This window comes from Gracilinanus agilis, chromosome 4, assembly GCF_016433145.1.
Source record: "Gracilinanus agilis isolate LMUSP501 chromosome 4, AgileGrace, whole genome shotgun sequence".
NCBI lineage: Eukaryota > Metazoa > Chordata > Mammalia > Didelphimorphia > Didelphidae > Gracilinanus > Gracilinanus agilis.
In genome coordinates, this window is record NC_058133.1 from 371758187 (window position 1) to 371782192 (window position 24006).

Below are 24006 nucleotides of genomic sequence, written 5' to 3' on the forward strand. Positions count from 1 at the left end.
TCATCTGGATCCTTTTTCAAGATGTCCAATTAAGTGATACTAGTCAAAACATCGGAGGGTTCATTTGGAAAATAAACCTTTATACATTGTTAAGAAAGCATTTTGTTTGCTGAAATACCCAAAGCATTCACAAGCAACCCCCTCAACCCAACTGTGTGATTCACGTTTACTCATATAGACGTTTCTATATTGGATATGGATACATCAATCTGGTGAATCCACAGAATCCTTAAATATGAGAGAAAACAACGGTGTTGGTAAGCTTAAATAAATTAAAGTCAGCGTTCTTTGCTTTCCTCTCCTCCTTTCCCTTTTCCACTCTCTGCTCGTCTCTTTCCCTCCACTTGTTTTCTCTCTTCCTCTTCTCTCTCCTCCCCCTCCCTGGCTCTCTTCCCTTCTCCTAGCCTTTTCCTCCCTCCTCCTTCTTCCCTTCCCTTCCCTCTTCTCCTCCCTTTTCCTCCCCTGTCCCCTCCCCTCCCAGATCCCCAGTAACTACTGGCTGACACACCCTACGTGAGAACAGCGTGGAAACAATCCCGTGGGCGGGGCTTCCCGGCTCTCCTCAGCTCTTTCCCGGTCTCGCCAGCCCGCCCGCTCGGCTCTGCCCCGCTCGGCTCCGGAGGAGCCCTCCCCGGCGTTCCTCCCAGGCTGTCACCCGGCTCACTTTGTTCTCCGCCTTTGTCCTCGTCTACGCCAGCAGGTGGAGCAGCCGCGAACCTTTCGGAGCCCATTCAGGGGAAGGGAGCCCATCTTGCTCTCTCCCGGAGCAGGAGCTGGAGGAGGAGGAGGGTCAGAGCTCAGCGTGCAGCCAATCGGGGCCCACGCTGCTAGTTAACCGAGCAGAATGGGCTGTAGTTGAGTGAAATAGGAAAGCTGCAAAAACACTGTGGAGTTTTTTCCCGGTGTAAATAAAAAAGAAGAAGAAGAAGAAGACGACGACGACAAGGAGGGAAAGACAACAAAAAGTTTCCCAAGTCGCCGCCGCCCGCCGTTGGCCCGGGGCCGGTGCTGGAGCGGGGGCTTCGCCCAACCAGAACACGTTGGACTTGGTTGTGCTGCAAGAACACCCCATTCCCATTGTTTGTGTGGGGTTTCTCTCCCTCTCTCTCAAAATATGGCAAAGGTTCAGGTGAACAATGTAGTGGTGCTGGACAATCCTTCTCCTTTCTACAACCCTTTTCAGTTCGAAATCACGTTTGAGTGCATAGAGGATCTGTCGGAAGGTGAGTAGATCGGGTCCCGCCAGGGGGGCTTCAGCCCAGGGTTCTCGGGGGCAGGTTTTTCTACGCGAAAACTTTCCCAAGGCCTGGTGGTTCTCCCCCCCCCCCCCCTTCTTCTCTCCCTCCACTCTTTCCTAGTTTTATTCTCTGCTGCATCTAAGGGAGAGAGGGAGGGAAGGAAGAAGGAGGAGGATGGGCTGCTGCTCTTGCTGCAGACATGCAGCTCCGGTGGGGCCGGTGGGGCTTTGGCCAAGGCGCGCGGCGGCGGCAGTGGTGGCGGCTGCTTCTGCTGCTGCTGGAGGGAAACTTGAAGCGGGTGCATTTCACTATTGTGTCCTTCGCCCCGGCGGGGAGACCGAGTGGGAGGGAGGGGAAGGCGCCCCAGTTTCCCTACACTACCTTTTTGCAAAGCCGGGCTGAAGTTGCAAGTAACTTGTTTGAGTGGTGGTAGCCATGTTGTCAGCTTTGTCTGGGTGTGGGAGAGGGGTTAACGGGAGGAGAGAGAGGAGCCCGGCAGGCACCCCCACGAGCCTCGGCACCCCTAGGTTGCTCCAAGATGAGGAGTTGGCTTAGTCAGGAGACTAATGCCGAGAAGCCCGCGAAGGGAGAGGGTGCAAGTCCCCCTGTTTTGCATGGCCTGGGACTTGGGGTGGGAGGGAATGAGATTTTTTTAAAAAAGAGCTGAGTCTGGTGTGTGCGCGTGTCTGTGCTCGCCGGAGAGTTCGAAAACGGAGCCATCTTTTGCCCAGAGTGGAAAATGAGCTCCGAGCCCCTGGCGTCGCTAGCTCCAAGGCTGGCAAACCACCCCCCCGGCTGTTTTAAGTGCTTATAACTCCCTACACCTGCCCACCTCCCCCTACTCCACTTTGAAAGGCCAGAACTCCCTTTAAAGTTGCACTACTTTATGCCAGAGGACCCTTGCTTCACATAGCCTAATTAGACCGGCAGGCAAAAGCCGGGGCTAGCTTTCAGCCCTCCTCTCCAGCTTCCTGAATCTAGTGGGGAGGCGGGTACCGACACAGGCATGCACACACTGCCTCCCTCGGTGCTCTTACACCCGCCCCCCCCCCCCCCGCCCCTACCAGCCCCGGGAGAGGGCAGGGTGCCAAACTGCCTTCCCCGGGGATTCTGACAACTGCAAATAATTTGAGAGGCTCTAGAGGGAATCACCTCCAACCAGCCTTGGCTACAAGGAGGATGTCCAGGGACAAGAGGTGCTCCAGAATGCTAACGCAAAGCGCTTTGCAAATGTTAAAAGCGCTATAAAGGCTAGGTAGCTATTATTACTAATAACTCTGGGAATTTTAAAAAAAAATGAACATTTAAAGTGAATCTAGGAAAAAAAATTTCCTGTTTATTTCTGAGGGCAAATAATTGCAACCTCCCAAAGTTTCAAGGAATACAATGGCATAAATTAGTTAAATATGTTAAATGCAGGACTTAATGTATGGGCTTGGAAATGAGAACCCAGTTAAAAGTAGAACTTTCTCGGTTCTTATCTGGGATCCCACCTACTCAGAAGACCAAGCTCAGGAACTTGTTGACATGCTATTAAGATAAGTCCCCATCAACAAATGAAAAGTGAAAATTGCTCTTAAACAGTCTAACATATTAAGAGGAGGAGAAAGGAAAAAAAATAGTTTTAAGTGCTTAAATAAGATGATCATAGGATCTAGAGGACCAAGGAATTTAATTTAACACCCACTATTTACAGATCAGGAAACTGAGGCCTAGAAAGCTTAGTAACTGTATATTTTAGAAATAAAAAATTTTCATCATCTTTATTTTCATCTCTAAGTATATATATATATATATAGGCCATTTCAGAAAATAAAATTTACCCCGGCTTTTAAAAAATTCTCCTAAATTTTGTGAAATTTAGTTTCCTGAAAGTGAAGATGCTATTCCACATTTGACATTGAGGCTATTTTATTGTTGCTGCTAAATTTTAGTTGAGAATTATTCTGATGAAATACAAGTAAAGTATTTATAGTATACCCTAAGCATTATTAAAAATTATTTTGAATTTCTCATGTGGACAATGGTCAAGGCAAACTTCATAAAATGTCTTTTCTCATGATCGTTAATGGCTATTTTCTGTTGTTTTTTTTTAAACTAGTTTTTAATTTCTGTGCATAACTATTTGAACTTGATGGGTCAAGAAATGGACCAATTATAAAAAATGAACAGAATTAAAATAAAGCTTAGTAACTGGCAAAATGCAGAATTGTATTTCTGTTTTCTCATTCAAAAGCACCTTGTTCATTGCAGACAGCTGTAGTCTCTTAGTCACCATCAGCATTAAGTATAAGACAGATGAATAGGTTAAAAAAAAAGGAGGTTTTGCCAAATGTTATTTATGAGTTTCCTAAGACATAAGCATGTCTTTGGTAGTGCCTCCCAATTTAGGTCTCATAGCTAATAAGAAATCTTGATGAAGAGCTTCTCTAGGTCCATAGTCTTGAATAGTGAAAGCACTAAACTATGACAGAGGCAAAACTACTTTTTAACTTTTAATTGACATCCAGTGAGAAACCAGTTAGTACTGGGGTTTGCAGGGTTGGATGTCAAGGATACACCAACTATCACATAAGACACTTCATTTCTCTGAACAAACATTTAATATTTTAAAAGATAATTTGAGCTGAGTCACCCACCCCTTTCCCCGAAGTTGCTAAGGAGTTCTTTGAAAATGTGGTCTGTTTGAGTGGTGTTCCAGCTAAAGGCCAGGTGGATTAAAGGAACTGCGTGTAGTCAACAAATACTTTTAATAATGTAGATACCAGGCAGCTAGGTGGCTCAGTGGATTGAGAGCCAGGCCTGGAGATGAAAGGTCTTGGCCTCACACTTCTTAGCTATATGACCCTGGGTAAGTCAGTTAACCACCCTTTGCTGCTCTTCTGCCTTGGAACCAATACTTAGTTCTGATTCTAAGATAGAAGGTAAAGGCTGAAAAAAAAAATTAATGTTGGTACCACAATGGAGCTTGGCACACAATTATTAGTGCTTGTTTAAAATATAATAGCTTTAGGGAACAGCTGGGTAGCTTAGTAGATTGAGAGCCAGGCCTAGAGACAGGAGGTCCTAGGTTCAAATTTGGCCTCAGACACTTCCCAGCTGTGTGACCCTGGGCAAGTCACTTAACCCCCATTGCCTAGTCCTAGCCCTTACCCTTTGCGCTCTTCTGCCTTGGAGCCAATACATAGTATTGATTCTAAGATGGAAGGTAAGGGCATTAAAATAAATAAATAAAATATAATAGCTTTAGTTTAAACATTTACTCTCATGATCATAGGTTTTAGAAATGGAAGGACTTTAGATGTTAACTAGTCCAACTCCTTCATTTTCCAGATGAGGAAACTGAAGTCCAAAGAAGTTAAGTGACTTGGGCAAGGCCTTATTATATAGGGCCAAGGTCTTACATAAAATCAACATTTGAACTCTGGACCATTCACTCAAATCTGCCTCCACATCTCCTGTATTTGGATGTAGTAATTATGCTATCTAATATTGTAGGTGAACAGCTTTCTCTAGTAAGGTAGGTTACTGTTTCAGAATAGCCTGTCCTTCCAGAGCCTGGACAAACTATTTTAATGTTCTAGTCAAAGAAAAGAATAATAATAGTTCAAGAAAGTAAGGATGGGGGCATGGCAGTAGATAGCCAGTTTATGGACCCTAGAGATCTTCTTCATACCATTTTTGGCATGTGTTTTAGAAGTTGTTATCATAGACATCTTCTCATAACCAATACAACACATTGATTGAAAAAACTGTGACCTATGAAACATTTCTTTTTCAAACAAATCTAGATTATGGAAATAAAATCACTTGGAGCAGTGATTATTCAGAATACAAAGATAAAGTGATATAAGTGATTTTTCTTAAATTATTTAAGCAGCCATAAATAACACCTGTTATTTCATGCATTCAAATATATCCAGTTTAACTTAAATATCTAAACAGGCATATTCACATATAGACACAATCCCCTAAATAATGAACATTCCATGTTATTTAAGGTTTCCTTCAATTCCTATATAAAACCAAGAAGAGATGTGTTTATACCCTATCATATTCCTTTCTCCTATGCTGACCTACTGTGATACTATTAGTGCTAATTATCCTGTGTTTATTTTTTAGGTTTATACACATGTATATATACAAAATTTGAAATTCATGATTACAAGAATAGTTCTATAGGTACTATATCATGTACTATCTGAGAATAAAAAAAGGAATAGCAAAATTTAAGTGTCAAAATAAGCAAATTTCATTACACAAAGTAGAATGGAGTTTTGTAAAACATGTCAAAGGAGGAAGAGCTGTTCAACCAGCTAAATATAGCCCTGCTATTATATGAATCATCGTCAATAAATGTTTGTGTATGTTGCAGTGTGCCTTGAAATGTTCAATAAATGCTGCTTAAATGAATCAGTTCCTCAAGAAGATTACAGTCTAGTTGGGAAGATGGGACATTGGGTATAAATAGTATATAGACGGCATATGCCAGAGAAGTTTGCATATGTATATGTAATATGAACATAAAAGTAGCCCCAAACAAGCATGCCCCATTGAGCCCACCCCCAGGAACCTGTCTTACTTCTTAGGGTTTATTATTTTTGACTCGGGATAAATTTTACATTTGGGGTGTTCAAAGAGAACATGTTAACTGTATTAATGGTTGGTTCAGGTGAATGGTTCCCCAATAGAATGTAAGCTCCTCTAGGGCAGGCAGGAATCATTAAAAAAAATCTTTGTCTTCTCAGCACACAATAGCCACTTAATGTTTGCTGAATTAAGGAATAAAGGCAAAGGTAGTCATTAGAGCTGAAGTGGGCAGTTTTTCATACCTCTGATTATGGCAAACTTAAGAAAGCCTTATTGGCTTGAAAAGAGATCAAAGTTGGCTGATGTATTAGTTTTGCTGAATTGACCCTCCCCCCTTTCTTTTTTACTCCTTTGTCTTAAGGAATTACTTTCTGAAATGAGAGATTTTCCAGGAGGAGCCAAGGGATGGGGAGGATTAGGTTCTCCCAGAAATTGAGAATCTTTTTTGGATCTATGCTTTGGTGAGGTGGATTTAGGGATGACAGATGTGAATCAGTTGCTGTTAAAAGGGGTATTGGAATTAATCAGTATTGTAATCCTTTAGTGTAAAATAATGTGTATTGGTCTTTAACTCTAGACTTGGAGTGGAAAATTATCTATGTGGGTTCAGCAGAAAGTGAAGAATACGACCAAGTTTTAGACTCTGTTTTAGTGGGCCCTGTTCCTGCAGGAAGGCATATGTTTGTATTTCAGGTAAGATTACTGTTAAATGTTTGTACCAATAAGTTTCTGGAAAGTATTTTGCATTTGTAAAACCTTGCACTTCTATTTAACACCATACTTTTATTAATAATAGCTAAATTTTATATAGTGCTTACTATGTGCCAGACACTTTGCTAAGCACTTTACAATTATTATTTCATTTGATCCTCACAATGTTGCAAAATTGGTTCTATTATCCTTCCCATTTCATATATGAGGAAAACTAAGGCAAATAAAGGTTATGTCTACTTTTGCCTGAAACTACAGAGTGCTTGATTATTATTATTATTATTATTATGGAGGGAATGCTTTCAGAATTTACCCTCCTGTTGTATTAAGGATATGTTTGTGTCATTAAAATGGCACCAATGAAGAATAAACTAAATGTGATTGGTTTATGCCAGAAACAAAAAGATATACCTTGTCATATTGTTAACCTGAATATCACAAAAGGATAGATAAGCCTATGGAATGAATCCTTGAATGATATTCATAGTCCACTAACTTTCTGCTGACCTTACTTCGAGCATCACTAACATATATTAAGCTTTAATAGGGATGACAAGGGCTATATACAGTGGCCCTGATAGAGGTGATCACAATTTAAAACATGGCCTGTCACAGAAAATATAAGTCCTTTTCAGCTGTGAAAAGTAGAAGTCAGAGGTGTGCTATCAAGCAAATAATTTTTTTGAGTGGCCCAATGATCCCATTTCCCATCTCATCTTCTCATGGTACTACTTTACCTATTATCAATTCTACCAGCACTAAAATAATCACTTTACTAGGTAAACAGATCAGTGTATAATTTTTCAGAGCTGAGACTATCACATAATGGTCCTTGATTTTATCACTTAGGGGTATCACTTAATCTTCCCCACAATGAACCCCAGGATCATGATTTCTTTCTTTCTTATTCTTTTTTTTTTTTAAACGCTTACCTTTTGTCTTAGAATCAATACTGTGTATTGATTCTGAGGCAGAAGAACCCTAAAGACTAGACAATGTGAGTTAAGTGACTTGTTCAGGGTCACATAGCTAGGAAGTGTCTGAGGACATTTGAACCCAGTCCTCTGCTCTATCTACTTTGTTACCTAGCTGTTTAATAACTTCAGTAATTTTCCATCATTAACAGAGGCAGGAAAAAGTAAGCAGGCAAAGAAACCTTTGAATAAGTTCTTCTGTATTGCTCTTCAAAAATAAGTCCCTCTCTTCGACTTAGCATTTCCTTTGCGTGAGGTCTGGCTCTGACCCCCTCAGTTAGCTCAGTGATCCCAAGGCATGGAGGAAACATGTAGGGAAAAATTCTCCAAGGAAAGCCAAAGAAAAAATTCTTGCATTGAGCTTCAGATATTGGTATCTCTTAACAAGCTGCAGCCCTCCGGAACAAATGTACATTGTGAATCCTTAACTTAGAAGGATGTGAATGCTTTCTCCCTGGTCCTGGACACTAACCTTCCCCTTACACAGCCCCTGCTCCTCCCCAGACAGATGGCATTCTCACAAGACAGACGGTATTATGATTGAAGGGAAGCAGATAGAGAGTTAAGCAGATTTCAACAAGTAACTGAATAAAAAAGAAGTGAATGCCATTAAAGGGGAAGTGTTTGTCCTATTTTCTATGGCTTAAAGATTTCCGTAAGACCACTGGAGCCATTGGAAGTTATGTCTAGAACTTTTAAATACCTGCACAGCTTTTCTCTTCCCTTTCAGCTTAGCCCTCCCTGAAGTTTCTGTGTGTAGAAAAGTAGAATCAGCTCTGCTTCGTGAGGAGAGCCACACGTCTGGCGAGGATTCACGGGGTGGCAGACTGCCACTGACCATGCCGAAGTGTGAAGTTGTCTGTTACTTTTCCTATTTTGTTTTAATGGGACAGCCACGTTAGGCTACTGCAGTCATGTCTAATACAAGGCTGTACAAATACTTGGTGATTCCTGCTCGGTCCTACACTAAAGCCATCATGAAACCTTTCCTGTGTGTTTTAGGCTAGGGAAAGGGCCTAGGCCTGTGTCATGGGCTTAGCAAGCTCTGGGTGAAGGAACTGCCTCTACAAATGTTTAATGGCACCTTCTCTGCAACTGAAAGTCTTGGCACATAATCAGTATTGGATGAAAGCTTCTTGATTTAGCTAGAGAGATCCTTAGAGAACGTAGAAGCTAGGTGACTTGTCCTGGGTCACACAGTCAGTTTGTTTCAGAGGCATGCTTTGAACCCAGATCTTTCTGGCTTAAAGGAAGGCTTTCTGTTGTCACACAGCCTTAAAGCTACTAAAGCTTAAATAAGACTGCACAAAGACATTCAGGATACCCCATACTTTTAAAAACACTCCACAATTTTGGCTGGGTACATAAAGGATGATGAAGGTATCCAACAACTTTGGCCATATGACTTTAAAATGTGGAGCTAAAAAAAGAACAGATGAAATACAGTGAGAATAAGGTAGTGTTTTAAATTTGCGCATTTAACAAACTAACCACTCTAATAATTTCAGATAGTTTAATGATAGGGTAAAGTATAGCAATGATTGGCCTTGGGAGTGCTTTGACTTTGGGTCACTTCCTGCTTTGTTAGCATATTTATGGGATTGTTCTTAATGGTGTGTCAGCAATGTGAGAGGTAAACTGATGAGAGGCAACCTTGCATTGTGGAAAGAGCTCTAGACTTAAGAGTAAGGAGACCCGGGTTCTTAGTGACTTGTGTATGATCTTGAGCAAATCACTTCTCCGGGCTTCAGTTTCTCTCCCTTTGCAATGAGGAGGGACTAAATGACTTTCTAAGCTGAAGAAGAGTCTCTGGTTTAGAAGCACAAACATCTGTCCAAAGTGAGCTGCAGTAAAATGTCTCAAGACCCCTAGATAAACTATGCCCATCCTGCATTCTGGCTAAGCAAAGGGCCCTTTGCAGCTCCTCCAATTAGTCCTGTCCATATTAAATATCAAAATGCAATGGACTGTAATCTCCAGAATCAATTTGCTTATGGAAAATAAGGTGTGGATAGGGGAACGTTCGTTAATTCCCCATTCACAATAGGCTTATCTTCTTCCATTTTCCCTACTCCCAACCAGGTAGGGAATCTTCATGGACCTCTGCCAGTTAGTCTGACTACTTAAGTGGTTGTATTTCCAGGCCAGAAGCAGACCTTTCCCCCATACCAATCTTGCTTCAAAATATCTTTTCATGAAACCTTTCCTTGCTGAATACACACAAATACATATGAATACACGTCCCACTTCTGCCAAAGACTTAAATACCAAGCATAAACCAGAGAAGCAAGTGTAGGTTATAGAGGAGCACAAAATGCACACTATTATCAGGGTGGGGGCTAGAAAAATGTGAAAACTGGAAGGACTTGAGGAGTGGATGTAGCTGAGTCATTTCTCTTAGTTTCAGTTTCATATTTTTTTAAAAGGTGGAGAGAGGAGTTGGACTAGATCAGTGGAGCTTAACTTGGGTTTCACAAACTCATCTCATTTATTTATTTAAACATTTATTAATATTTATTTCATTACAAACTCATTTTTAAAAGAAGCTTTGTGCATTTAAAATTTTTACTCTGGAAAAAAAAAGGAGACTGTAGGCCTCACCAGAGCGTCAGATGGTTGTATAATATTAAAAAGGCAAAGAAGGGGCAGCTAGATGGCTCATTGGATTAAGAGCCAGGCCTAGAGATGGGAGGTCCTGGGTTCAAAAGTGACCTTATACACTTCCTAGCTGTGTGACCCTGGGCAAGTCCCTTAACCCCCACTGCCTGGCCCTTACCACTTTTCCTGCTTGGGAACCAAAACAGAATTATTGATTCTAAGACAGAAAGTAAAGATTTTTTAAAAAGATTAAGAACTCCCAGACAAGATGGTCTCCAAGAGCCCTTTAGGCTCTATTTTTCCATGATTGATATTCAACCCAGAGAAGGTCTATTGGGCTCATCCTAGTAGAGCCCCACTCCTATATCACAAACTTCTGCAGAGTAGGGAGAATGTTTTAATAACTATGTATTCTTACTAGCACACAGCACAATGTCTTATACATAGTAGACACTTGGGAAATAATATTTGTTACTGATGATCAGATTGGAGGTGCTCGACAGAGTTGTGTCGATACATATTGGGTTGTAGAAATCCCTGTGACTGGAGGCAGTTTCTCTCTGTGACCCACTTTCTCTGGTATTCCTCAGCCACTAAGATCACGTTCAGCTTTCTTAGCCTGGCATTCTAGGCCTTGTAAATAAAGCGGCCCCACTCAGCCCATCTAGGTCTCTGTCTGATTGTGCGGGGTAGGTTTTGTTAGACACCAGGCTCCAGACCCCGGGCGCGTGTTCTTCTCTTCACTTCTGGGCCTTTTTTCCCTTTTCTTTGAATGTCCTCACACGCCTTCTTCCCACCTTTATAAACCCCCAAAATCTTATCTTTTACTGGATTTGTGTGGTTTGTACGTCACTTTGGCACCTGGATTGCACTTTGCTTTGTGTTGTTCTGATTACGTCTCTACGGTCTTGCTCCTTAATCCTTTAGTGTAAGGTATCCTGCAGGCTGGACCAGGAGCTGCATCATCTTTCTGGGGATTCCTGTGTTGGTCCCTTCTAAAGAGGATGCCGAGATAACACAGCTCTGTTTAGCTGCCTTCATTGTCCAGCCTAGGCCAATTCAATGGTGGCAGGCAGTGTGGGAGTTGAATGAGAGGGGGCTGGGTGGCAGGATGAAGGTTACAGACAGTCCATATGTGTATCTGGATAATCAAATGGATGACTTTTAACATTTATCTTTAATTGCTCTTTTGGTTAATATAAATCCTTCATAATGGGATGTTCCCAAATTCTAAAACGCCCAGAATGGAGGAAGAATAACAATTTTCTCTATATACAGTGATGCCTTTAGGGATTCAAGGATGGGGGCAGCTAGGTACACTGAGAGGCAGGACCAGGGTCTGAGTTCAAATGTGGCTTCAGACACTTCCTAGTTGTGTGACCCTGGGCAAATCACTTGACCCCCACTGCCTAGCCCTTACTGCTCTTCTTCCTTGGAACCAATACTGAGTATTGATTCTATGGCAGAATATAAAGGTTTTTATTTTTTTTTAAAGGTGGGGGGGTACAGAGGTGTCCCATGGGAGACACATGAACTCTTTGAGCTATAAATCTCAGAAATGAACATTTGCCTTTACAGCATGATTGTAAATATTCCCTAGATCTTACTGCTCTATCTTTATCTGATAGTGCTTTAAGGTAACTAAAATCCTCATCTTGTCTGCAGTTAACCTTTCCTTCCTTTCCCCTTTTTTAATCATTCTAGGCTGATGCACCAAATCCAGGACTTATTCCAGATGCAGATGCAGTAGGTGTAACAGTTGTGCTAATTACATGTACCTATCGAGGTCAAGAATTTATTAGAGTTGGCTATTATGTAAATAATGAATATACGGAGACAGAATTAAGGGAAAACCCACCAGTAAAACCAGACTTTTCTAAGGTAAGTAACATTTCAAACTTATCTTTTAATTAATTTGCTTTTACTACATAATTTAAAGGGATCAAAAAGTGACAATTTATATTTCATGATGTGTGTAGCTTTTGTAATAAGTGAGAAACTAAGTAAGAAATAGTTATGAATCAGAATTTGACATTTTGGTGTTAGTTCTACAACATCAAGTCTAACCCTGCATAATTCACAAAGCCTATATGGTCTCCCCTTAGGAAGCTTTGGTCATTAATGTTTGTAATATGCTTTGAGATTCTAAAACAAAGGGACCACAACTCTCTTGGCTCAGCCTAGCTATAGGAGGGCATTTACTTGGCTTAGGGCTTCTACTTAGCATTTTTATTTTAAAGGTTTTAATAACTTTTCTCTGTATCCAAAGCAGTGTTGCCCACTAGCAGTTCCTGCCTGAAAAGACTAGGTTGTTACTTGAAACTGAATTGATAGTGCCATTTACCCAGGGGATATTTGGTTAATATTATTCCTAGTGAAGGACCCAAAGATACTGATTCTGTTTTAGGAGGTCCAACTCCCCTCCTCAGCCTCGTGTATTAATATATGTGTGCTCTGGATAAGCAGTCACATTTGGAGCTTTGGGTAACTGCAATTAACCAGCTCCTTTTTCTCCCATTGATGTTTCTGTTTTGCCATTCTCTGCTTTTACACCCACAAACACTACATTCTGCTTTCTTACTTCATCCTGGGATGAAGGTCAGTAGTTTCAAGTTATGGAATAAAAAATGTACCTAAGAGCCAAGATTCAGTATTCTATAGGTCCTAATAGCAAGTAATTTATAGAACATGAAAGACCTTATAGAATATTTAGTTCATCCCCATGATGAATTATTCTGATCTTTGGGATCTTCCCCTCTTAGGACTGCATTGGAAACTGCACAGATTTTTAGGTACTTGTTGCTACAGTATAGCCTATCTCTTAACAGTTTTGTTGTGAATAATGAGTATGATCATAATGAGATTTGGAGTTGGAAACCTGGGTTCAAATCCAAACTCTTCCACTTAATATCTGTGGAACCTTGAGTATATGAATTTCCAAACCCCAGTTTTCTCATCTGTCTATGAAGGGGCTGGACCAAATGGTCTCTTGGCATTTCTGGTTCTAAGGGCTAGGAATTGTGCAACACCTTGGACTTTGAGAAATTAAAATTTTAGGTGACCTAAAAGAGCAATGAAGAGAATTATGATGAGCATGTAGAAGTCACAACAGGTAAAGCAATAGCATTTATGAAAAGTTCTACAAAATATTATTATGGACATGTATGGATCAGGGTAGGAGAGAAGGAAGCCAGTTTGAAGTGAAAATGAGAAACAGTAGTTGGACATCTCTGATGTAATGGGGAAAATACTGCATCTAATGTCAGAGATCCTGGGCTAAAAATCACACATTATGTGAATGCATGTTACCTCTTGGGCCTCATTTTACTTTTCTGTAAAATGAGGGGGCAGTCTTTATGATTTTTGTCACATAAATACAGCTTAGCAAATTATCTGACATATATTAAAAAGAAAAAAAAAAAGAGGAAGGCCTCTCAAGGGTTTTATGAAAGAACAAAGATAGGATCATGTGGAATGGGAAGATGTCCCCCACCTTTGAGACCTAAGTACTTCCCAATACCAGTGACTTTTAATTTTTGAACCTAGGAATGGAAATAAGACTGAAATGATTTAGATAACATCCTTTTGTCATCTCTGCTTAGCCTGGACTTTTTTGACTGTTATTTGGGGCAAACAAATAGCACCAAGCAGATCTATCTGATGCTGCTTCATAGTTGAAAAGAATTCAGTCTCATAAGTAACAATGTAGTTAGCCTAACTTCATAACCTACAATTGTAGATTTGCTTGTCAGAATCTGAAAACCTATATGAAAATCTATCTTTTAGATCCATGATAAAAATCTTAATTATCAAAGCTTTTGTTTATATGTAGCTTGAGTAAACAATGCATTTAATTGATTAAAGAATAAGTTAAAAATATAATACAGTCAAGCATCACTAGCAGAGACAATATTTTTACCACAGTTCATATGAAGTGTAAAAGGAAGATAAAGCAAAATCCTTGAATCCAAATTTTAATAAAGTCTTCTTTTGTGAAGGACCTAAGGATTCTTCCAATTTTTGTATTTGTGCCTCCTTTTGGTACAGGAACTAAGGATCAAGATAAGGAATCTTAGGCGTCAAGTCTGATTCAAGTAAATCTGTTTAATGTCGTATGCCTCTTTTAAAAAGAGCTTCTACTTTAATCAAGTCTAACAAAATTTTAATTGTTTTTATTTTATTACATTGGTAAGAAAAGTTTGTCATTTCTCCCCATAGTATGAAAGGTCAAAATGACTGCATAAATGAGAGATAATGTACAAATTATCATTTGTTTATGATATTATTATATTCAATTATTAGCTTCTTAAAAAGCTGGCCACTCAGATCCAGTCCAACTGTCCTCATTCCAAGAATGAAGAAGCTGAGGCCCAGTGAGTTTAAATAACTTGCTTTATGTCACAAAGATAGTTTAATGGTGGAGCTGGGAGTTAAACTCATGGTTTTCTGCCCTTTCTCTAACTACCCTAATGGAATATATGAAATAAGCTGAATTAAATTCAACTGGCAATATATTCAGTGAGTGAAAACAAACTGAGGTTCACTATAACAGCAAATTTGCCCAACCAATCCATAGGAAACAGTGCCATGGAATTCACTCATTTGGGTGGATAAGGCAGTATTTTTTCCCCCTCTGGTACAGTTATTTATATTAGACAATTAAGCATTTACCATGAGTCAGGCACTGTACCAAGCACCTGAGACATAAATACAGGAAAGCAAGACAGTTCCTGCCCCTAAAGAGCTTGCAATCTAAGGAGGAAATATAGAATATAAAGGGCCCTGGTGGTATATCAGATGTTGTATAGAGAGCCTGGAAGGGGCATGGAGGATTGGTTCTGAGTAAGAAGACCAGAATGGGGAATGAAGGGAAGAACGAGGGGTTGGAGTCAGGAGGGAGGTGAGAATCATGGCTGGGATGTAGGTATATAGTCAGGAGCTGGCTGAGATTTAATGAAATGTAATTAGGCCAGGTTCCCAGAAGGGTATCAGGTGGTCCAGCTACCTGCAGTTGGAGAAAAGGGTGGAGATGAAGATGTTGACCAGAGAATAGGCAGCATTTTGGGGAGATAGGTGGGACTTAATGACATTTGACTTGTATATTATTGTTCTTGAAAGGCAGCTTGCAATAGTGTGGATTGGAAGACTATGGTTCAAGTTTTATCTCTGACCTATGTGGCAAAAATTATTGATCTAAAATGCAAAATGAGGTAAACAGAGAGGACTAGTCTCACAATAAAGCAAGACTCTGGTTGAGACCAAAGTCTCCGAGCCTTAGGAGATTGCCTCTTTTGTGTCCAGAAAGTTGATGATACAGTGTCAGATTAAAGGCAGAATGTACAGTTAAAATAGAATGAAATATAAATCCTCCACATGGGCAGGTCTTAATTAATGACCAAGTGCTGAATAAGCTGGAAAGTACAGAAATCATCACTATGGGTGGTAACTAATATCTTATTATTAGGCTTGACCTTTGCAAGGCCTCAGCAATAAGGGGGGGAGAGGGACAGGGTCTGGTTTTTGCTGACAATTTTTATCCTGTCAGGAATCAATCACCTCCTGTTCTCTGACCTAAAGATGGCACCTAAGGATGACTGACAAGCCATTGCACCTAGGAGATGGGCATCCTATACTCCTCACTGACAGCAGGGTGTGCTGGGCTTGGGAGGAACATTTGGGTTACAGGCTTAAGGTCAAAGTGTCTGTCAGCAAGATTTAATACCACCCTAAGCTATATTTTTCTTAACTAATGCTTATAATTCATAAATCTAACTATATTATTTGACTATTAACTGAAAAGTAACACATGTATTATTAATCAAAAAGGCTAATACTGTTATAATCATAAAAGGGGGTAAGGGGTTTCACACTCACACCCATGGGCAAGTCACTTTACCTGTTCCAGGTAACTAGCAAACTCTTATCAGTGGAAGAAGTTTCCATGCCAGGAGGTCCCTTAACTTGTGAAATTGAGGGTTCAGACCACCACCAACCCCCAATATAATCTATAGGTGAAGGTCTGTATATAAATATTTCTTTATTTTAGCAAAAGATGGGGAATGAGTCCTACTATTTAAATGGCTGAGAAACCACTCATGAACAGTGGCAGATGGTGGAACAATATGGAAATTGTTGATATCCTAATTCTTGTTCTAATGTACATATTTTTGATAATTAACAGCATGAAATTCCAAACTAGGAAGAGCATTTTGAAAATTTATCTGCCCATGAATTTTGAGCATTTTAAACAGATAGGGCATAGACCATAGCTAGTGTTATTGCCTGAATAATTCTGAAGTTAGGAAGAAAAGAAATCTTCCCTGCATGGAAACACATGTATAAGGAAGCTTTGTGGTGAAGTATTGTGACTGACTTTTTAGAGAGCGAACAATTGGTGAAACCACTCTTGACTTTGCATGTATGAAGTACTTAATGAAAGCTTATTGACTGATTAACTGTAGTAAAAGGTAACAATGTTTAATCCTATTTCTAAAAGGTACCAGAATATAACTCTGGGATTAGATGAAGAATTTGAAGTCTCTCCCCTTGATTTGCAATGTGTTTTTCATTATTATTATCATACTAAGCTTTTATTTTCCTTTAAGCTATAGTTTAGTTCTTAGTGAGCCATCTCACCTATGGAACAGATAAAAAATAGCTCAAACTTCCAAAATACTCTGTGCTCTTCCTTTTCTTTTAGAAAATTGAGATATTTAAATATTAAGATTTTTAGGTAATTTGTCCTGGCTACCCATTCCATTCTCTTTACTCTTTTTGTTCATTCCTATAAAATTGCAGAATCCATTAGAAAAAGTGATACTTTCAAACCATTTACCCTTCATTTATAATTCACTAAAACTTGCTTTACTTTATCATATGGCTTACCCATTAGACAGACCTCTTAGTGAACAAGCAGCAAGAGAGAGAAACATATTTCTTCAGTGCTCTAAGGTGTATACACATACTTTAAATCATTGATAAGGTTTACCTATATTATTATTATTTCATTAGATCCTCACAACAAGCCTGTGAGGGTAGGTATTATTGTTGTTATCATCCCCATTTTACAAATGAGGAAATTGAGATGGAAGTTGAGTGACTTGCCCAAGGCTAGTATGGCTAGTGTCTGAGGCAGAATTCAAACTTGGGTCTTCCTGATTCCAAGACCAGTATTTTAATCACTCCACATAATTATTCTGATTTTTTATTAACAGCTTAATTGCATAGCTCATTGTTCCAAATGATCTAGCCCTTACCACCTAAATTTATTTTTTCCTTCTTTACTTCTAGCTTCAAAGAAATATTTTGGCATCTAATCCCAGGGTCACAAGATTCCACATTAACTGGGAAGACAATACCGAAAAACTGGAAGATGCAGAGAGCAGTAACCCAAACTTACAGTCACTTCTTTCAACAGATGCATTGCCTTCAGCATCAAAGGGATGGTCAACATCAGAAAATTCATTAAATGTCATGTTAGAATCCCATATGGACTGCATGTGACTACCTGTCATCCCTTTAGTACATGTTAAGCTATAAAAACAGAACTATTTCCCTGAAATTCCGTAAGTACATAGTCAACACAAAATGTGAAGAATTTGTTTTAAAAACATCCTGTAGAAAGTTTATAAGAACCAGTATTTGATCAAATTGTGGAATATAAATACAACTATTTTTAAGTAATTCTTTTTTCTCTAATGTGTTATTTTATTTGCTCTAAAACTAATCTGATTAAAGCATATATATTATATTTTCTTCTTCTCCTCTGTAATATAAACTAAACACCACCAATGAAATCCTTAACCGGGATGAAAAAAATATGACAAGATCTCTTGGATGAGATGAATAAAGCATACTACAGTTTCCCAGCTATTAATAAACGGTTGGGAACAAAGCTCACTTTAACCAAAGTGAAAAGTAAGAAAAAATTCTTTCTATATATTACCTTAAAATGTCTGCTTCTATGAAGCTAGACAGTGAGGCATAATTTCAAGAGCAAGTTTCCATTTATTTTATGCCTTATGTGTTTATGCCTTAAAAGAGGTAATCTGAAGTCAAATAGCTACAAAGGATTTCTTGACATGACCTCCTTTGTTATCTACACAGTTCTCTTTTTGCCCAACATTGGTTGAGCAAATAATTTGATGTAGGAGATAAGAGTGTAAAACATGCCAATGGAGTTTTAACTGTATAGAATTTATTTAAAATAGCCATGTATGTATGTCATGAACTATTCATTTAAGCAAGTCTTCATTTTAGTCAATCAGGATTTAAAGAGGACGTGGTAGGGGGCAGCTGGGTAGCTCAGTGGATTGAGAGTCAGGCATAGAGACGGGAGGTCCTAGGTTCAAATCTGGCCTTAGACACTTCCCAGCTGTGTGACCCTGGGCAAGTCACTTGACCCCCATTGCCCACACTTACCACTCTTCCACCTATGAGCCAATACACAGAAGTTAAGGGTTTAAAAAAAAATAGCCATGTAAACAAGATATATACATACATACACATTTTTAAATGGGCCAACTCCCTAAATTAGTGTGTTATAGATTCAAAAAGAAAAAAAACTGAAGCCCTTCTTATTTTAGTGGACAGGAGGTTGAGTCGGCTTCCAGTTTTTCATCAGGTATCTAGAACAAGTATTTAATGTTTTTTAATAATGCATGACAATATATTTTTGGCAACACTGATATAAAAATTATGAACTCAACAAGAAGTCTATGACTTCGTAACAGATAATTCTGAAAAGCATGATTTTCAGACATTGACTCTTTCCCAGTTTTGCAGATAAAGATAAGGTTAAATGTATTTAGATTTCCTAAAGGAGTTTAGTAGGAATTTAAAAAATAATTTTTAAAAGATACCATTAATTTAAAATCATGAAGGACAGCTAAGGAGGCTCAGTGGATAGAGAGCCAGGCTTTAGAGACAGGAGGTCTTGGGTTCAAATTTGGCCCCAGAAAACTTAATAGCGGTGTGACCTTTGGGCAAATCACAACCCCAATTGCCTAGCCCTTACTGTTCTGCCTTGGAACTGATACTTAGTATCAAATTCTAGGACAGAAGGTAAGTGTTTTTTAAAAAATCATGATCGTTCCTCTTTCATGGGTCCCATCAAAGTTGTTAGTACCTGTTTTATAGATCCCATAGAACACTCTCCTAGCTTTACAACCTTATGAGTGCCTTCACATATAAAACTTCACATCACAATTATATTTTTAAGGTTGTTTTGAGGAAGAGGAAATCTAAATTTGAATACTATGTATTCTAGAAATAATTCTTGCCACTTTAAAAATAAAATGCCCTAGAAAATTGTGCAAATGTTATAGAATAATAGTTTTTAGAGCTGAAACAAGACCTTAGAGAGACTCCCCTCCTCTCCTTCATTTAGAGAAAAGTAATGTAAGTCCCAGGAGGTAAACTGAAAAGATCACAGAGCCAGTCAGTGGAAGAGTCAGAACCAGAACCCATAGCTTCTGCTTTCAGATACAGTGTTCTTTCCCCTGGACCAGTGTGCTGAGCTTTTGAAATGTGATATTCTAGATTGTTAGGTATTTGTTTATAAATAATGAATTCGTTTTAAGAGCTGAATGAATTTTCAAATGAAATAATATGTAAAACACTATATAAAACTTACAGTGCTAATATAAACATTATAGCTACTTTTACTAATATCCAGAAACCTTTATTCCCTAATTTAAAATCTTAAAAAAAAAATCTGACTATCTAGGAATTAGGAACAGATTTCACTGGTATGAGAAACTCCCCGATGAAGAAACTCCTACCAATGTATATTAACACCTAGTTAATATAAGGAGGTACCTAGAGCAACAACATGGAGAAGCAGAAACCCGTGGAGAACTGAGTTCAATTGTTGCTGACACAAGGCTAGCTGTGCAACTTTGGACAAGCCACTTCTCAACAACTCTCTGAGGGAAGGTGCCAACCTGTGTTAGTTAGTACAGGGGAGCTCCTTAAACTAGTGAAATCTCACAACCATTCCTGATGACTATCCTGGGAAATTCTATGTAGAAATGAATTGGTATTTTTGTAGGGAATGATTAGCAAATAAAAAAGAACTCTGCATTGGAATTTAGAATGATACTTTCTAATAATTGACCTCTCTAAAGTTATTAAAACTGCAGTGTCTTCAAGTATATAATGGGCATATTTCTTCCTGGTTACACTCACAGGAATATGAAACCATATCATCTACATCTTTAGAAGTAAAATTATGAGGCAAAATGAAAATTAAGTGAATCATTACTGACTTTTGACTAGGAATACAAGAATGATCAGTTTGTAATAAAATTTCACACAATTTATATTTACCAGAATTCGTAAAAGGCTCATTTTCTTGAGCCAGAAGCTTAAGACAAACTACTAAAATATAAATCCCACAGTTTAAAAAAATTGATTTTAGATCATTAAGTTCTAGTCACACAAATCGTTTGTAGGTGTCAAAACTTTAAGTGCAAAAAGGCAATTTTTAGACCTAGGTACAAGCTCTAAAAAAATTTGAATTAAGTAACTTTTTTTCCCACCTTTTTACTCACATTTGCTTTTACACAAACTATACTAAAATATATTGGACTACATTTAATATTTAAGCTGGAGACTAAATTATTATTTTTAAAGACTTAAAAATTGTTTTGACTTAAAGTTCATTTGAACTAATTGTTTGCCGAAAAAATAAGGCATAACAGTTTACTTATGCAATTGAACAGATGGGTAAGAGGGGGTAGGAGAGAATGAGAACAATTATTTGAGCTGATAAAACACCAAGCAAGTAAGCAAAAAGCATAGGTAATCCATATGTAGATCTTGGGGTTCTACTCACTTAACTCTGGTTTCAGGATAGGAGGGAAGTTATTACCTTAAAGGTTAATGAATTACCAGCCTATGGAGATCAAGAGGAATAAAAAGAGAAGGAGGTGGTCCTTCAAATAGGAAGGAAGAATTTTTCCATATCCTTTACTATGGATATTTTATTCCTTACGCCATTTTCTCCCTCATATGTTTCAAATATGATACTAGCACAAAATTTGGAGAAGAAAAAAAATGCTGCTACAGTGAATCAATAGCTATTCATTACTATAGGGAAAATTCCATATCTATCTTAAACTTTGTAATGGGTATCAATAGATTCTGAAATTAGTTATGTCTCATACAATAAGTACTTTTTCTTTAGGCAGTGAGAAGAGAAAGAAGAACCATCCTGCTTCTTACTTGATAGTGCTTTGATTTTTCAAAGCATCTTTTTATATGACCTCAGTTGAGCCTCACAATGGCCCTATGTGGGTTGGTACTGCAGGTTTATTTTACAGATTTTACAGGCTCAGAGAGATACTGTACTAAGCTCATGGTCACAAAGCTACTAAGTGTTGGGGGCAAGGTTCAAAGTTGGACCATGTTGACTTCTATCCCAGCATTCCTATTCACTACCGAAAACTATAAGCCAGTGAAATGAGGACTCAGAAAAGTGTACAAGATGCTGCTGTTAGAAACCCCTTGCTTTTCATTCAGAAATTGTATTTCTATTCTACCCTTTTTCCAATTCAGAAATCCCTACTCACTTCAGTATTTGTATATGGAATGAAATGAGTCATTAAAGAAATCTTTGTTCTGTTTCTTAACTTTGGTCCAACTTAGAATTTAAAATTAATAATCAGGTATGAAGTATTTTCTTTCTAAGCTTCCTCAGAGAAATCTATCCTATATGCCACCGAAATTTGTCTAGGCTCATGACAATTGTGCTAGATACAAGGTATTTTAGGTGGGAGGACTAAAAAATAAATTATACAACTAAAACTGCAGCAGAAATTTAGTGGCTGTCAAAGTCTTTCACAATCAATTTTCTCCCAATGTTAAATTTCCTACATTAAGGAAATATAAAAGCAGGAGGAGTAATCAGAGAGATAATGTGCTAATTAAGTCTATGATCCTAAAACTAGTAAGTGTTGGGGGCAAGGTTCAAAGCTAGACCATGTAACTTTATCTTGTTAGTTATTAATTTTTTTTTTTTTTGCTGAAAGATCATTATAAATATGAAGTTAAGGTGCATTGTACTAGTTGAAGCTACTGTTGCTTTCCCTCTATGAAAAGCTAGTTTCTAATTTTTAATTAAAAGGCAATCTCGGGGTAGCTGGGTAGCTCAGTGGATTGAGAGCCAGACCTAGAGATGGGAGGTCCTGTTCTGGGTTCAAATGTGACCTCAGACACTTCCCAGCGTATGACCCTGGGCAAGTCACTTGACCCCCATTGCCTACCCTTACCACTTTTCTGCCTTGGAGCCAATACACAGTATTGACTCTAAGACGGAAGGTAAGGGTTTAAAAAAAATTTTAGAAGGCAATCTCATTTCCTAAAACAAAGGAATAAAGCTATATGTGCATACATATATCTGTGAATGCCTTTTGGCAATGTCAGCTATACAAGCTAAAACTATTATGGAATTTGAAGGTGTATCATAGAAAAATTCCCCCAGCAGACAGATCTGGAAATCTTTAGTGAGAATGGGGTTAAGGTACTACAATGAGGTATTAGGCAAATATGGTGTATCTACTGGGTATTCCATTTTCCTTTCCAACTTTTTCTAGCCTCCCCTCAGAATTGTGTCCCTTTTTGTACTATTTGAATTTTTTCCATGCCTAAAGTCTCTTAATACTGTTGTGAGGAAGATCCATAGAAACTATATGTAACTAATACTAAATGATCTTCCTCACAACAATACTAAGTTCCCAAATGGCTGAGAGAGCCTTAATATGCTTATGTCAATGGGTCCTGTCCTTTTATCCCATGATAGCCTGAAAATTCCTTAAGGACCTGAATATGTAAAATCAATTTAGTTTCTTGCTTCATTTGTTCATTTTACTTATATATTCGGGACACCTTAGGGATGCAGAGATTTATATGATATTCTTGTGTTCTAAAAGCTTATAATTAATGGAGAAAGGGCTACATCAGACAAGTTAAAAAATAACTGCAGTAAAAGGCTGAATATGAAAAGTGCTGTGAGAGTTACATACAAATCAAGGAAATGAGAGAGCACAATTATTAGGGAAAGATCATGGAAGACTTCAAGAAGGAAATGGTATTTGAGCTGGGCATTGAAGGATGACTAGTTTAAAGAGAGAAGGGAGAAAGCCATTCATCTACAGTGAATAAATAGTATCTGCAAAACATGTGGTCTGTTTGGGGTACAGCAAATAACCCAGGTTTGCTAAGGGTAGGGATGCATATTAAAGGGGCAATAGAAGATAAGAAAAGAAAGGTTGGTGGGGCCAGAGGGTGGAGACTGGTAAAAGGAACCTGGACTTGAGAGTCCCTGACCCAGAGGAATGACAACATCTGAGCCATAATTCATTAATAATTTTTAAATTTCATACTTTGGGTTTATTTAAAATGAGTGATGCCTGTATTTTGTCTCATGAATACATCTTTACAGGTTGTCACTAAAACGAAAATAATAGGATTATTCAAAGTTAAGATACAAGAATGATACTGAAGAATGAGTATGTTTTTCCTGCAGAAATACTTTTAAATTGTTAGGTCCTTTCAAGATTTTCATGGGACAGCTAAAAGAATCTGTCACTGAAGTTCTATTCTGATGCCTCATTGTGGCATGGCCCCGAGTTGTTGAAGGTCTTGGCAAAGCCTGTCAAGTTAGAAAGGCCTTGAGTGCAGGCCATGAATATGTACACCTGCCATACAAGGACCAACCCAGCATCATGAAGTGATTAATTTTTTTTGGCTATAAAAACTCATTAAGGTCACAATGTGAGTTACCTAAAGGCATGATGACTGAGAAGATATTTAAAAGGAAAATTTTGCTTGTTCATTCTGAATATTTACCTCATTTCTAGGTCAGGACTGCTAGCTATTTACATGCTGCCAAC

The 24006-nt window shown here is 38.5% G+C and overlaps 2 protein-coding genes across 2 annotated transcripts in view; one reads left to right on the forward strand and one right to left on the reverse strand.

Moving 5' to 3' along the window:
* Positions 1-24006, reverse strand: part of MCM9 (minichromosome maintenance 9 homologous recombination repair factor) — a 168971-nt gene that overhangs the window by 91920 nt on the left and 53045 nt on the right. The window lies entirely within an intron of this gene.
* Positions 543-17794, forward strand: ASF1A (anti-silencing function 1A histone chaperone). Its single transcript, XM_044676844.1, has 4 exons — positions 543-1223; positions 6406-6521; positions 11816-11992; positions 17402-17794. The coding sequence occupies exons 1-4, from the start codon at positions 1115-1117 to the stop codon at positions 17612-17614; spliced, it is 615 nt and encodes a 204-aa protein (XP_044532779.1). The 5' UTR covers positions 543-1114; the 3' UTR covers positions 17615-17794.